This window comes from Diadema setosum, chromosome 11 (assembly GCF_964275005.1).
Source record: "Diadema setosum chromosome 11, eeDiaSeto1, whole genome shotgun sequence".
NCBI lineage: Eukaryota > Metazoa > Echinodermata > Echinoidea > Diadematoida > Diadematidae > Diadema > Diadema setosum.
Genome location: NC_092695.1, coordinates 39699833 through 39715070, shown reverse-complemented (window position 1 = coordinate 39715070; position 15238 = coordinate 39699833). Strand labels below are relative to the sequence as shown.

Genomic DNA, 15238 nt, shown 5'->3' with positions numbered 1-15238 from the left:
TTTCCGAGTGAGTACCTTTGTTTCATACTTTTTGTGTGTATGTACTGAATGTTGTAATTATGAAGACATGGCAAAAATTGCAATCAATAACAATAATGACAGGTCCACTTCCATCTATGGCACATGGAGTGATCAGATTTCTACATTGTTCAGATTTCTGGCTTGTACAAATTTGAAGAAAAAAATCAAGGCACTCATAACTTGTTGCTATACATGAACTATAGGACTTTGCAATGAATTCTTAATTACATTTTGAGATAGATTAAAAACATGCGAAACTCTTCTTACCCGGCCGAGTGCGAAAAATAAGTCACACAAAAATGTCGACTTTAACAGTATTCTGCGTACAATCAACATGAACTGCACTTTAAAAAAAAAGAATGGAAAATTATGATAACAAGCATCAGTCACTAAGACAGCATAAATTGGAACCTGAAACAGAGATTTGGCAACAATGCTAAGAGGTTTGCATAAATTGTCCTTTCTGTGGATATAAATGTAACAAAGGGAAGACAAGTGAATAGGTGAATAGGTACTCACAGAGAATAAGTTAGAGAACCAGCGAAGGATTGTGTGGTGATCTACATTGCCCCTATAGTGGTCAATCCTTGACTTGAGATCTCGTGATGCTCTACCACACATCAGAGGCAAGGTGCGTACAGCCATTGCCTGATCTGTAAGGGTTACCATGGGGACAGAAACAATGAAGGAATGCAGCAAGTTGTATAGAGATATCATGACTGAGTCTACGTGTATTCAAACTTACATCACTCATACCACCATTTCAATATTACTGTGACCATTCACTTCTTTCATAAGTTCGGGTAGTATACATATATGATAGTTATCCATTTTTTCTTCATAGGTATTGGCTTAACAGCAGTACTTTCAAATTAGGATCTGTAAAACGTACTTTCTTGCTCCAATTCTTGTTCTTTTGATGTACAGGAAACAGTTGTGGTTTTACGCAATGTAATGATTTATTCTAATTGTTTTAAAGATAATAAAAAGTTTTGGTACCTCAAAAGTTTCCCTGAATTTCTGTGTTTCAAGTTAAAGTACCTTTCATATAACTAACACTGTGAGACTTACTCGCCCCAAAGCGCTCTCATTTCTTAGTAATCATGCAATTAACTGCGACCAGCAGCCCCATACGCATAGCGTAATGGGGCTTCGCATTGCAGCATTCAGGATCATGACAGATTTAGTATCGCGGGTAAATATCAACTTAAAATCCAAAAAATTCTTCAATTTGAAGACTTACCAATTAAGTTGAAGTCTTGAAAACAGGCTTCGGGCAACGTTTGGTTTTGTCAATAGTCCCTTTCTGTTCGAATTGATGACTGAATGTGTCTCGGTGGAGAGGACCTTGAGAGAGCTACACTGAATTGACGGCCAGCGCATGCGCACACAAATATCTTATCCGTTCATGGATTTGAAATTTGTTCGCATGTGATGTGTGCGTATGCGTTGGCCGTAGTAATCAGTGCATGTAGCTCTCCCAAGGTCCTCTCGACAGAGTCACATTCAGTCATCAATTCGAACAGAAAGGGATTATTGGCAGAGTAAGTCTCACAGTGTTAGTTATATGAAAGGTACTTTAACCTGAAACACGGAAATTCAGGGAAACTTTTGAGGTACCAAAACTTTTTATTATCTTTAAGTGGTAAGCCTTCAAATTGAAGAAATTTTTGGATTCTAAGTTGATATTTACCCGCGATACTAAATCTGTCATGATCCTGTAAGCTACAATGCGAAGCCCCATTTAGCTATGCGTATGGGGCTGCTGGTCGCAGTTAGCTACTCAGTATGCGTATGGGGCTGCACGCTGCTGGTCGCAGTTATCATGCAATAATGGTTTCGTACAATACATGTACTACCTCGCCGCTGTACGGCGCCGGCTCTGGTACGAAACCATTATTGCATGATTACTAAGACATGAGAGCACTTTGGGGCGAGTAAGTCTCACAGTGTTAGTTATATGAAAGGTACTTTAACCTGAAACAAACTAAGACAAGGAAATTCAGGGAAACTTTTGAGGTAATACCAAAACTTTATATTATCTTTAACATTATACACTGTTTTCAATGTTTGCAATGTGTTTGTCACATCATTCATGCCGAGAAATACATGTACCTAGGCTTTTATCTTACACACTAGATTCCATGAGTTTGTTATCATTGCAACAAGAAAAACAAACGAGAAATGTTGCTATGGCAACTGGTATGCTTTCAGCACATCGCATGGCTCTTCCAATAGGTCTACAGCACATCTTGACAATGTGAGATAAAAAAATTTAATATGATTGACAAAAAAAAAAAATGAAACGAAGTACCGGTAATTGAAAGTTTGGCACAACCACTAATGTTTCAAGTGTTTGCATTCCTTGAACAAGCCGTATCATTTGGAGAGCTGAATTGTTTATGAGGGCAAGTTTTCTTGAATTTAAGCATTTTTGCTTGACTTTTGACCCCATGGCCTACAACTTTCTTTAAATAATCACCTACTGTTAATATCCAATTTTCAAAACACTCTGAGCAATTTTCAAAATATGGGGAAAAAAATTGGGACAGTTTAAAATTTTTGCTTGACCTTTGACCCCCATGGCCCAAATCTTTTCAAGCAGAATCATAGGGCAGTAATGCATGATTCAGTGTATACAGTGAGTAACCTCCACGGTATGGAGAAAATAGTGTAATTTCAGGATTAAATAGTAGAATTGTATCGTTTTAACCTGACCTTTGACACCATGACCCCAAAATTCCCAAGATAATCATTGTCAGGCAGTACATACGTATGTACAAAGTTTCATGAAGATACCTCGAGCCACATGCAAGATATGGAGGAAAAAGAGATTGTGGCAAAATTGTAGCATTTTCCCTTGACTTTGACCCCATGGTCAAAAACTTTCCTGAGAGAATCTTAATCTGTTAATACCTTCATAAGCTACATTTCATGAAAATACCTTTAGACATGGCAGAAATACTACAGGGGAAAGGTGAAATTTGACAAATTTTACTTTAACCCTAAAAAGACTGGGGGGGGGGGGGGCTTTTTGGGCCCCCCTCGACATTTTTCGCGATAAATCTGGAACGTAAAAGTCTCATGCCACAACGTTTCATGACTTTTTTCTTTTAAGTCTTGCGCAACTTTTGAGACCAAATTCGCGGCACCCGGGTATGCGGTTCTGAAGTTACACAATATTTTGTCAGTGCATGTCAAACCCGAAATTGCTCAAAAACGTGATTTCGTGTACAAATCCGATGCAAATTCTGTTTCTGACCAAAATTCATAAATGTATCGTTATTTTTACTTTTACTGATCAAAATCAATTAATTTCATGTTCTTTATGATCAAAATAGTGTTGCTGATGATTTCCATCGAAAAAAACAATAAAAAAACAAAAAGTCAAAAACAATGAAATACCGTTTTTTTTTATGTACATTCAATAAGAATCCTACACAGAGTACCTAAACCAAAAATTAGCTGTTTTGGACCTTTAATTACAGATTTACAGCCATTTTTTAAAATTCATGCATAAATTAGCATAATTAATTGATAAAAAATAAATTTGAATATTTGTGAAATAATTACCTATTCAGTTTTGTAGATTACCTTGCGGGTGACGCGCGTGCCAATTTTCCTTGCGATCGCGCGGTCAGTGGCCAAGATCTTGCCGGGGGGGCCAATGAGGCCCCCCCCCCCCCCCCCCCCCAGTCCTACGAGGCATCAAAATAGCCCAGTCTTTTTAGGGTTAAACTTGAGTATGTGCACCCAAAAGTTGATAGGCACAGCTTCAACTATACAACATTGATACATTTGCCATGTTTCATTTGGATACCTTAATCAGTTCTTAGGTTACACTGTCCACAACATCAATTACAGATGAACAGAAGGACGAATAGAAGGACTGACAAACCAGAAAACCAAATGCCTACAACACTTCATGGCGAAGGCATAAATAAAAGTCCCAATACAGAGGGTAGTTGGGACTAAAATTAAGGTTTGAGCTCCATTACTGCATTGCATCAATAACATGAGGAGCAGATGTGAAATGTGTACAAATCTGAGGTACAGAAATCACATTGAAGAAATTGATTTGCAATAGGGGCACAAAATATTATGTCCTCAAAAGAAACATGGCTTTGAATCTGCATATTTTATTGTAAACTATTCCAGGCCTGTCAACCTCTGCTGATGAAAAAGACAGAAAGAAAGAAAGAAAGAAAAATATTGATGCATAATTAAATGAAGAAATACATAATGGTAACATTTATATTATATTGGATGGCTATGAATGGGATACCAGGGAATATTGCACGAGTTAGGGCCAATATTGCACGAATCGAAGATGAGTGCAATATTGACCCTAACAAGTGCAATATTCCCTGGTATTCCATGAATCAAGGCCATCCAATATAATTATTATCATCTATACAATCAAGTAGAGCAAGCATTTGTAAACTGCACAAAATTACCCGGCTTCTACTCGTCTTTGAAGTTAACTCGGCAGTCACATCCCAGGGCTGAAAAGGGGAAGCCCCTAAAACTGCGTACATGAAACAAACAACTAGCAAGATGCTTGCGCGCTTGTGAATTGTAACAAAAACGACGCGCACTAGTAGCAAGCGTTTGCGCATTCAGCAAGCGCTCGCGCAATAGAGACAGAATTGAATATGGCATGATCTTGTACGGCAAGTAACAACGGTAGCCTACGGGGAATTAATATGTTGCCCTATGCGTTTCGTTCAATATGCTCTGATATTGAACGGCAAAAATTGAGCGGACTACAATACGCGTTTTTAATGCGCCGCTAAAACGTCCTATATAGATGATAATAGTATTTGTTGGTCAACAATTGGAATACTGCACCTAACATGAATTTTTCATTAATTGCAGGGGGAACAAATTCTATTTTTACAAAATATACATTCTTTTTAAATGAAGAAAAGAAAATACTGAATATTATAAAAAGCATATTAGCTGACAGATCTGCCACTCTGTCCAATAAATACAGTAACTGCTCTTTAAAACTAGCGACTGCATTATATAGTTGTGAGACCAGTAGAAAAATGAGGCTGTTATCAAAGATGAGCTTGGATCCAAGTTAATGATTATCAATCAACTACCTGTTGCAGTAACAATCTCCTGCCACGGCCGTCTTGCAATGATGCGCATCTGAGAAGACACAACAAGGGACATTAAGGACCAAATGCGCACGGTGGAGTCTCGAGAGCAGGAGGCCAGGACAAATGGACGATTTGGGTGCATGGTGAGGCCATACACATCAGCACCATGGTCTAGCACTTGGTCTATGCATGCACCATCCCTGTAAAATAAACAGCATATTCAATACAATGTGTGTTCTGAGGATAACTGTACAGACACCAGTGAGGAGGGGTCAACTGGGGTCTAACTTTCAAGATATTGAAATGACAAGGAACAAAAAACACATGGCATATGAAGGAGATAATCTTGGGGTCCATTCATATCCAACGAGGGCATATAGACTGCAACATTAAGTTTATTGGGCATTCCTCACTTCTCACATACAGGTAATCACTGCTGTTGGTATTAGTAAAAGGCTTTTCCTTATCATCTTAACCTGAGGACAGACTGATTTTTCAACATGCATTTCACATAGACACCTGCCCCAGTATACTCTGGACTTGTCCTCAACGGGTAAGAGAAGTTCACTGATAAATTGCCACTGATCAAAGATTAAACTTTAACCCTCTATGCATAAGGGAAATCTTTGTTCCATTAATTTGTCATCATTATGCCAAAGAACATTATCATTAAACTTACCTAGTAGAATTTATGGCCAGAAAATGACATTCTAGCTAAATTTTGGTGACCTGTGTGATCTTGACTAATGACCTATCACCATTATCATGTTCATGCAAATCATTACTGATTTATTTCTGTGTTGTCCATCATCTTTCAATACCACTGGACATTTTACTGGAAGCAATGGCTGGAAAAGTTATGGAAATGAACTGGGCATTTGACATTACAGTTTAAGCTAAAACACCATAGCAACGAGATAACATCAACAAGTTTTAGTTTCAATACTTACTCAACCTTTGAAAATACAACAAATGGCAGCTCAGTATCAAACCTTTTATACTCAGATCATAAGGGTGCTAGAGGCATTGTATTTTTATGTTTAACATCTATACATATGTCCCACACAGTTCTGACTTAAGCACTTCATGTAAATGATATTCTATCTACATCTACTGATCCTACATTCTATTACCATCAGATGTTCCTCTATGAAGTTATAGCTGAAACTGTCATTTTCAGGTATAGTTCAATGACCACTGACCTTGGGATATTTTTGGCCAAAATCAACTGATCTAACAATAGCTTGGTAAGATGGCTGGAGGGACAGATATCAAAGTACCTTACCCCTTATAACATTAACAGCATGTACAACACTGTGGCATAAAAAAAAAAACTAGAAATGTCGCTACGGCGACTGGTATGCCTCCGCCATAATGCATGGTTCTCCTAATAGGTCTATAGTACAATGTCTTCACAATGTGTGATGACAGTTCCACATAGTTGGAAAATTATTAAAATGACAGGTTTGTCACAAATGTGCTGAATGTTCACTTTCTTTGAACTAGGATGAATGACTAAATTGTCACAGTGCAGGTATTTGGGGATTTGAAGATTTTTACATGACTTCTGACCCTTTTATAAGTTTATGCATTGAGTAATTTACAAGGTATGGAGAAAAAGTGTAATTTCAGTTTTGAATGGTAAAATATTAGTATGTAAACCTGGCCTCTGACCCTTGACCTTTGACCTTAAAGTTCCAAAGAGAATCACTGTTAGGTAGAACATGCATGAATACATTTCGTTATGTTACCTCGAGTTATTTTCGAGATATGGAGGAAGTGAAATTTAGCACTTTCACTTGACCTTTGACCTACTGACCTTTGACCTTTTGACCTTTGGGCAAGAAACTCCACACAGAATATCTATTGGGTAATACAATCAATCAAGACAAATCCTGCGGGCATTGCATAAATATGAGGGAAGTAGTGACATTTTGAGGAGTTGACCTTGCCCTTTGACCCCTGACCTTTGACCCATGACCCCAAATTCCCTAGCCAGTAAGTACATGCATATATAATAAGTTCCACAAAGATACCTTGAACCACTTGCGAGATATGAAGAAAAACGTGCCATTTCAACACTTTCACTTGACCTTTGACCTCATAACCCAAAACTCTCTCTGGAGAATCTTTATTTGGTAGGTCATATATACACTAAGTTTCAAGAAAATACTTTCAGGCATTGCATGGAAATGGGGAAAATAGTGAAATTTTGAGCATTTGACCTTGACGTTTTGACCTTTGACATGGAGTATGTGCACCTTAAAGCTGATAGGCACAACTTCGCCCACTCATACATATACAGTAAACCTCGCTTAAGTCGACATCATATAAGTCGACAACTCGCTTAAGTCGACATAATAAAAAAGTCCCTATTTTTGCTTTTGTTATTCCTTGAAAATTTCTTCGTCTTAGTCGACATTTATAAGTCGACAACTCGCGTAAGTCGACCTGACTTTTGAGTGCCAACTGAGCTGAAATACGTGTTAATTCCCTCATCTAAGTCGATATAATTTTTTTAGCTCAAAATCTTATCGCCATTCTCTGAAAAAGAATTGTTTCCCCGCTCCGATTCGCAGCATTTCTACTTGGTAATTCTCTAGTGTACGGCGCGGTAGCGTGCGCGGCGCGATGCGTCCATTGTCTTGTATGTTAGAATAGAGAGGGCATACACTCATTTACATTGGAGAATTACAATTAATGTAGTAGTACCCAAAGCAGTTCACTTTCCCCTTTTTCTCCTTCTCGTTATTCTCAAAACGCACAAATTTTGTACACCTATAGGTCCTAGTAGAGAATCATCATCAGAACATGAAATACGTGTTTCCGTTTATCCGAATATTCTAACGTTAATTATTCCGAAGCGATATTAGAAACCTGGGCCCGTTTTTAGAAAATTAATCAAAATGCAACTACATGTAATTAATTGCAACTAAAAAGCAAATGCAGGTGTATCAAATCACGAGCAACTTTGCACAAGTGCGTTGCTGAAAAGGCTTGCATTTGATAATCATATGAAACTAGAAAATAGTTGTACAAACCTGAAACTCAACTGCGTTTAAACGCATCTCTAAAAATCAAATGAAGTCCATCAATTCACACGCAACGCTGTATTCAAACGCAAGAGCGTTGCAGAGAAGACTTGCAGTTTTCGTAAGAAACTAGAAACTGCGTTTAAAAGCAACCCTTAACATCTACGGAGGTGCATTACTGTTGAAAAGTCTTGCATTATTTTTGATTTCGTACGCAAAGTTAAAAATTAAACGCAACTCTGAAATTCAAATGCAATTGCAAATCCATCATAACACCGGGAACGCGTAAAGACTTGCATTTGATAATTATACGAAACTAGAAAATTGTAGGGAACTTTTTTTTTTTAAAAACTCAATTGCGTTTAAGCGCGATTCTAAAACTCAAATGCAAGTCCATCAAATCACACACAATGCTGTATTTAAACGCAAGAGCGTTGCAGAGAAGACTTGCAGTTTTCGTACGAAACTATAAGAAACTACGTTTAAACTCATCTCTATACATCTACGGAAGTGCGTTATTTTTTAAAAGACTTGCATTATTTTTATTTCGTACGCAAAATCAAAAATTAAACGCAACCCCGAAAATCAAATGCGGGTCCATCAAATCACACGGAACGCTGAAAAGACTTGCGTTTGATAATAATCCGAAACTAGAAAATTGTATCTTAATCTAAGAAACTTAAACTCACTTGCGTTTGAACGCAATTCTAAAAATCAAATGCAAGTCCATCAAATCACAAGCAACGCTGTATTTAAAACGCAAGAGCGTTGCAGTAAAGAAACTAAAAACTGCGCTTAAATGCATAAAATCTATACGGAAGTGTGTTATTGTTGACAGGACTTGCATTATTTTCTATTTCGTAACGGAACTTTCGCCGTGACCAAACTTAGTCTGCACTAGCAGGGGAAAGACATCGCAACATTTACACGTTTTAAACTACCGAAACGCATGCTGCTTCACGAAATGTCAATGAAAAAAATAGTAGCAAATTAATGTCACAGTTCGCTATGCCGAAGGCTTAAATCTCAGTCCAAAGTTAAGTTAGTCCGACGACGGAAAGAGAGTTGTGTTTACGCGGGTTAGTAATCCGAAAGATGTCGTTTTCGGATTAACAAACTTTTCTTCTTGTTTTTATTTCAGACTGGCCCGCGCCGTACAGAGCGGTAATGTTGCGAATCGGAGCGCGAGAACAATTCATTTTCAGAGGAGTGCAATACAAGTAGAAATTTACGCAAAACAAATATGGCGACTTAGGGAAGGAAAATCACACATCTTATTTCAACTCAGTCGGCACTGAAAAATTATCTCGACAGAATCATACAAATTCACACGCATATCTTCGCAGCAACGCACTTGAATCTAAAGCACAAAGTTGTATGCAATTTGGGGTATATGCGTTTGATTTTTCAAAGCAAATCTAAAACGTACAGTGTCTAGAAATGGGCCCAGTTTTCCGATCCCGCTCTCTCAAAATCTCTCTAGAGTTTTAGGAATTGTGCGTTGTCATTACTAATCCGTGCGAGATTTATGCATAAACTAAAACATAACTGTTGCTAATGCCAGTAGGTATGTTTTGGCGGCAAAAGTAGTAAGATTTGGGTAGCGATCCGCATCGTGATCTTATTCTGTATAGGGGAAATTTAGTTTTCATTCATAAGTCGACGTGTTTTTCTCAGTCCCAATTATGTCGACTTACGCGAGGTTGACTGTACATTATATATGCCAAGTTTCATTAGGATACCTCAAACAGTTTTTTAGTTACGCTGTCCACAAAATTGATTACAGACAGAAGGACGGACGGACGGACGGACATATGGAAAACCCCGAAAACATAATGCCTTCGGCACCACTTCGTGGCGGAGGCATAACCAATTCACACATATTAAAAGTACAACTTGTGAAGGAAGGAATAGTCTGACCTTGTGTCCCAGACTCTGATGGTGTAGTCCCAGGAGCCAGAAATCAGGAGGTAAGGGATCTCAGGGTTCCACATCAACCCTCTCACATTGGCTTTGTGTCCCACAAGGATGTTGACACAGCTTTCCTGTGTGTAGTCCCATATTCGTATTGTTCTGAGAACAGCCCAAATGGTACAGAGTTATTTATGTGTATGTACAGGCATATCAAAGAAGGACACAGACTATTACATAAAAATGATTGCCTAATGTGGCAAGTTACCTCAACAGATGTAAAGAGTTGTCAGAAAACTGATTTCCATACAAAGAGGTTTCACACAGCTTTTCTTTTCTGCTAGGTTCTTGTTATTGTTGCAAACTACATTCAGTTGATCAAAACGTTTTACACAAGAGACAATAGAGAAGATATGATAAATTCACAGACACGATCCTTCACAAACTACTTACAGCACTTAGAATATGTCACAACACTTAGAGTTTGTCATCAAACTAACAACTTCAAAACTAGCTGAATTAATCATAATGGTGACAATAAATGCTCCTGTCTATACCAATTATTGGATTTTAAAGAAATCCTTTCTTTTTCCTATACTTTTACAATCAGCCCAGAAAGTTCAACCCTAGGAGACAGCATCTTTTACACTAATATCTCCATCAGACTAAGAAAAAGAAATGAAAAGTATTGTCACATTGAAAATGCATTTCTACGCCGTTTCATTTATTTTATTTATAACAGTCATTCAACTAGGCAAGTCATGTTTATGTGCAGGGAGAACAAGACTGTAGCCATGTTCAGACGTATTTCTAGTCGGAGTAAAAATTGATGGCTCGGCAATTAAAATTCAAATTAATGCATATCTTACCACGACCCTTGTGTCCACACGACGGTCGTGGGAAGAAACTCCGACCAATTTATGTGCGAGGGTCGGTGTAACTTCCGGAAGTGGTATCGCCGCACACATCGACCATGCGATTGTTTTTTACCAGTGGCATTTGTCTTCTCCATTCTTGTTGATGGAAATTTTGGCATGAGCGGTAGCTTCTTCGTCGCGATCGATTAGGTTAGAATTGGGCTACACGTGCACGTGTACTCGCAAAATGTCAACATTGCGATTGACCCAGAAAGTTTTACCTAGGTCTTAAGGTATGTAAGTTTATAGATACTCCCGAGGGCTTGTCCGCACAGGCAATTTACTCCGACCGGCTAGTCGTGGTAGCGAGATACTCCTGAGAAAATCAGGAGTATCTCGTTCGGAGGAAGAGGTTGTGGTAAGTTCCTCCGATCGGAGGAAGTTACCACGACCTTGTTCAGACGGGCACTACTCCGACCTATCCTCCGAAGTTACTCCCACCAAGCTTCCTCTGACCCTTCTTCCAAAGTTACTCCGACCAAAATTGCCTCCGTCTGAACACAGCTTGTGAGTGAGAGTGAGCGAGTGAGAGAGAAAGTGAAAGAGAGAAAAAGTGTGACGACAGGTGTCAATGTTACGCAAACTGTGCCATCGATGACCGAGACCAGTTTACTCTTTTGCATATCAATTAATAGCTAGGTATAAGGAAAGACAGAAAATAGCTCCAGTACCGGGAGTGTGCTGTAGATGTTTCATTCAAGTCCTTTTATTTGTATCAAATGCCTATTTCCAATGTCTCGAAAAGGAGTGCCCTAGCAGAGTAGGCAATTTACTGTAGAGTTGAGTTCTCTCGTGGCAGACACCATCTAGATTTCGTCGAGAGCACACTTATTTAACTCGGTGGCAGGAAAACCACCCGCCACACCCAGACGCCATTTGGCACAATATTTTAACCAGAGCTCAATTTCGTTTGCGGCCAGGAGCCACACACCTACAGCCTTTGTGCAGCTTTACAGCAGACAGGGCGAACAGACATTTAATCCATATTTCCACCGGTCATCGGTAAGTTAATTACAGTTTGAAAATTTCATCGTGTATAAAGATTTGAATGTACCTCAGGGCATCACAGCCCCGGAGAACCCCCCAAACTAGTGATAAGTATATTGCAATGGTGTATAGCTTTTTTGAAATGAAGCAGTGATGTTCGACAAAATATACACTGTTATATTTATAATTCCTGCAATATTTTCTTGTGTGAATTATGTATGTGAAATGGATAATAACGCAGATCTCAATTTTCACTGTGATGTCAGGATTCTAAGTTGGCAACCTTTTTGTGTGTGTGTGATTAGAAGGCACCCCATTGGTATATGCCGCATTTAAATAATTTTGTAGATGGCACCGAGGTCCAATTTACTCCCAGGCAGACGCATTCCCAGCAGCGCGACTGTGTCCGCCCCTCGCTAGGGAGAGCCTTTGGACGCCAGTGACTGCGGAACACGCGTCCCTCGCTATCTTTTGGAGTTGGAACAGGGATATGGGGTGTTCCACCTCAACCTCGAAACCTCGCATCCACGGGCGCTCTACCCAATAGGTTATGTGCTTGAAGCGAGAAATTGTTAACAATTAATTTGTGACTCTTTGGACAACGCAGGTGAGAGATGAACCGGATGGGTGCATGACACCCCTGTAGACATGATTGATAATGATGTGAAGATGTGGGCTGAAATTGTAAGGTGAATGTAATGTGAACACAATTCGAATATTGGTAATTTCATAATTGTGGGTTAGTACAGAAACCTGATGTCAGCGGAGGCAGTGTAGTACAAGACGAACGCTATAATGGTCATGCGTGCGGGCTGGTCACCCTAGGATCAGCACTACGGTGATGTGAATAGTGCTGCGTTTGATATTGAGGTCTATATATTGAAGTCTGTAATTATTCGGAATAAAGTGACCAGTCGAAATCACAGGTGAAGCCGGACCAAGCCAGGGTCCTGTTCACACAGTTGTGGAACATAGGTGGTGTTAATTAATCTCATAAATCTCATAGAATACAGACTTTGGCTTTGTATTCTGTGTTGGTCACAAACCACTGATTTCGGTTTTGTAAATACTTTCACAAATTGTTTTAATAAAGTGTACATAAAATTAAATGGCACAAGTGTGATCGAGTTATGATTTAAGTCCGCCCATGTGACAAGTATTCTCAATGACTAACTTCAGTGCTTTGAGTATAAGTGTTGGTTTTTTTTTTTCTTTTGTAAATTTATGCAAAAGAAACAGAGTGAGGATCAACAAGAGAAGGATATCACTTCTAAATTTACAGCATAGATACACTATCACTGCATTTCACTATCACAGACAACATTCTAAAGGGTGAAAAACATTGGTTAGACTGGATAATACCCATCACACTTAAAGCGCATCAACATCAATTCCTACAAATCATATTATCAGTCAAAAATCAAACACAACAAAGTCTCAAATCTAAAGCTACTCTTTCATATCAATGTATATCTGTGCAATTTGACTGTCAGTGACCAAATCAGATTTTTGATAAAGACCTTTCATTCAAATCATTCAATCAATCAATCACTCACTCACTCAATCAATCATTCAATCAATCAACATCTAAAGCTACTCATTCATATATAGGGCTACCGGTACTCATTTATATTTAGAGCTATTTATTCATATTCACAGCTACTCATTCACATTTACAGTGCTGTAAAGTTGCTCATTCACATTCAAAGCTACTCATTCACATGTAAAGCTACTCATTCACATTTAAAGCTGCTCATTCACATTTAAAGCTAATCATTCACATTCAAACTACTCATTCACATTCAAAGTTGCTCATTCACATTTAAAGCTACTCATTCACATTTAAAGCTACTCATTCACATTCAAACTACTCATTCACATTCAAAGTACTCATTCACATTCAAAGCTACTCATTCACATTTAAAGCTACTCATTCACATTCAAACTACTCATTCACATTCAAAGTATTCATTCACATTCAAAGCTGCTCATTCACATTTAAAGCTACTCATTCACATCTTTATTCTTTCAGTCCCACTTATGCTGCATCGATTCCCCTGTTTCTCTACCAACCCCAGTCAGCTATCAAAAGTTTACATATCTCTATCTAATCATCACATAGCAACATGTTGCTCTACCAGCACCACTTACCCATCATCTGAGCCACTGCACAAGATGCCATCTCTTAGAGGTGACCAGCGAACATGGAACACTTTGGCTGTATGCCCAGTGAAAGACTTCAATGGCTGATCACTGGACGTTGCTATGTAATATATCCTGACAGCCCCATCTCCACAGCCTGTTGCTAGCATATCTCTGCAGAAGGGAAATTTACAGCATCAAAGGGCAATCTCCAGGGTTGTCAGTTTCATACACATCTAGAATTAACAGTTAAACTATATACAGCATGCCCAGAGTTAAAATATGTCAGATCACAGACCTACTAAAACAAAGTGAGAAATCCATGATTTCACAGGAAAGTATTTCCTCTTTGTTGTTAACTTGTAATTATAGGCTGTTCTTTCATGGGATTATACATCCCTTTCTCTGTTTGCCTTTGATGGATGATTGCAACTCTATTTCAAGAATTTTCAAGAATTTCCCCGTGTATCATTTGTTTACAATTCTCCCTACATGTATCACACTTTAAAAAAACTCACTTATTGTTTGGACTCCAGTCACATCCAAAGACAGCAGCTGGGTGTCTGTATTTCTGTAACAGCTTTCCATCTATTTCACGAATAACACTGTAAGCAAGAGAGACAAAGAAAAACACATGCATGTCAATAACAAACAATGCAACAATAAAAATGCTATTTCACAATATCACTGTAAACTCATTCCTCCACATCCCTGAAAAAAAAAAAAAAAATGAAATGTACTATGTGATTTTTTATGCAATGTTTATATTTCATGTTTTTTTAAAGAGTTGTCTTTTTTTATATCATTAGATAATAAAAATGATGAGCCTCACCAGAAGTTATCTGCTCCACAAGAAGCCAGCCTCCTGGAATCCTTCTGACACCAAGCCACAGAGTAGATACTTGCCCCTCCATGCTGATAACAACAAATGATAACATTACATAATCATTCATGCAAGGTAACACCTTCTTTTTCTAATAAGGCTAGCGCAAAAACAAAAAAAAAACTAGATATATCGCTACGGCGACTGATACGCCTCCGCCATAACGCATGGTTCTCCTAATAGGTCTATAGCACAATGTCTTGACAATGTGTGATGACAGTTTCACACAATTGGCAA

General features: G+C 38.5%; 1 protein-coding gene across 1 annotated transcript in view; it reads right to left on the bottom strand.

The window, feature by feature from the left end:
• Positions 1 to 15238, bottom strand: part of LOC140235523 (WD repeat-containing protein 17-like) — a 50947-nt gene that overhangs the window by 19802 nt on the left and 15907 nt on the right. The window contains exons 7-12 of the mRNA XM_072315546.1: positions 14951 to 15033; positions 14637 to 14723; positions 14128 to 14292; positions 10082 to 10234; positions 5130 to 5329; positions 541 to 674 (exon numbers count right to left, since the gene is read on the bottom strand). Of these exons, the coding sequence (XP_072171647.1) occupies positions 541 to 674; positions 5130 to 5329; positions 10082 to 10234; positions 14128 to 14292; positions 14637 to 14723; positions 14951 to 15033 (822 nt within the window). The remainder of the gene's footprint in view (positions 1 to 540; positions 675 to 5129; positions 5330 to 10081; positions 10235 to 14127; positions 14293 to 14636; positions 14724 to 14950; positions 15034 to 15238) is intronic.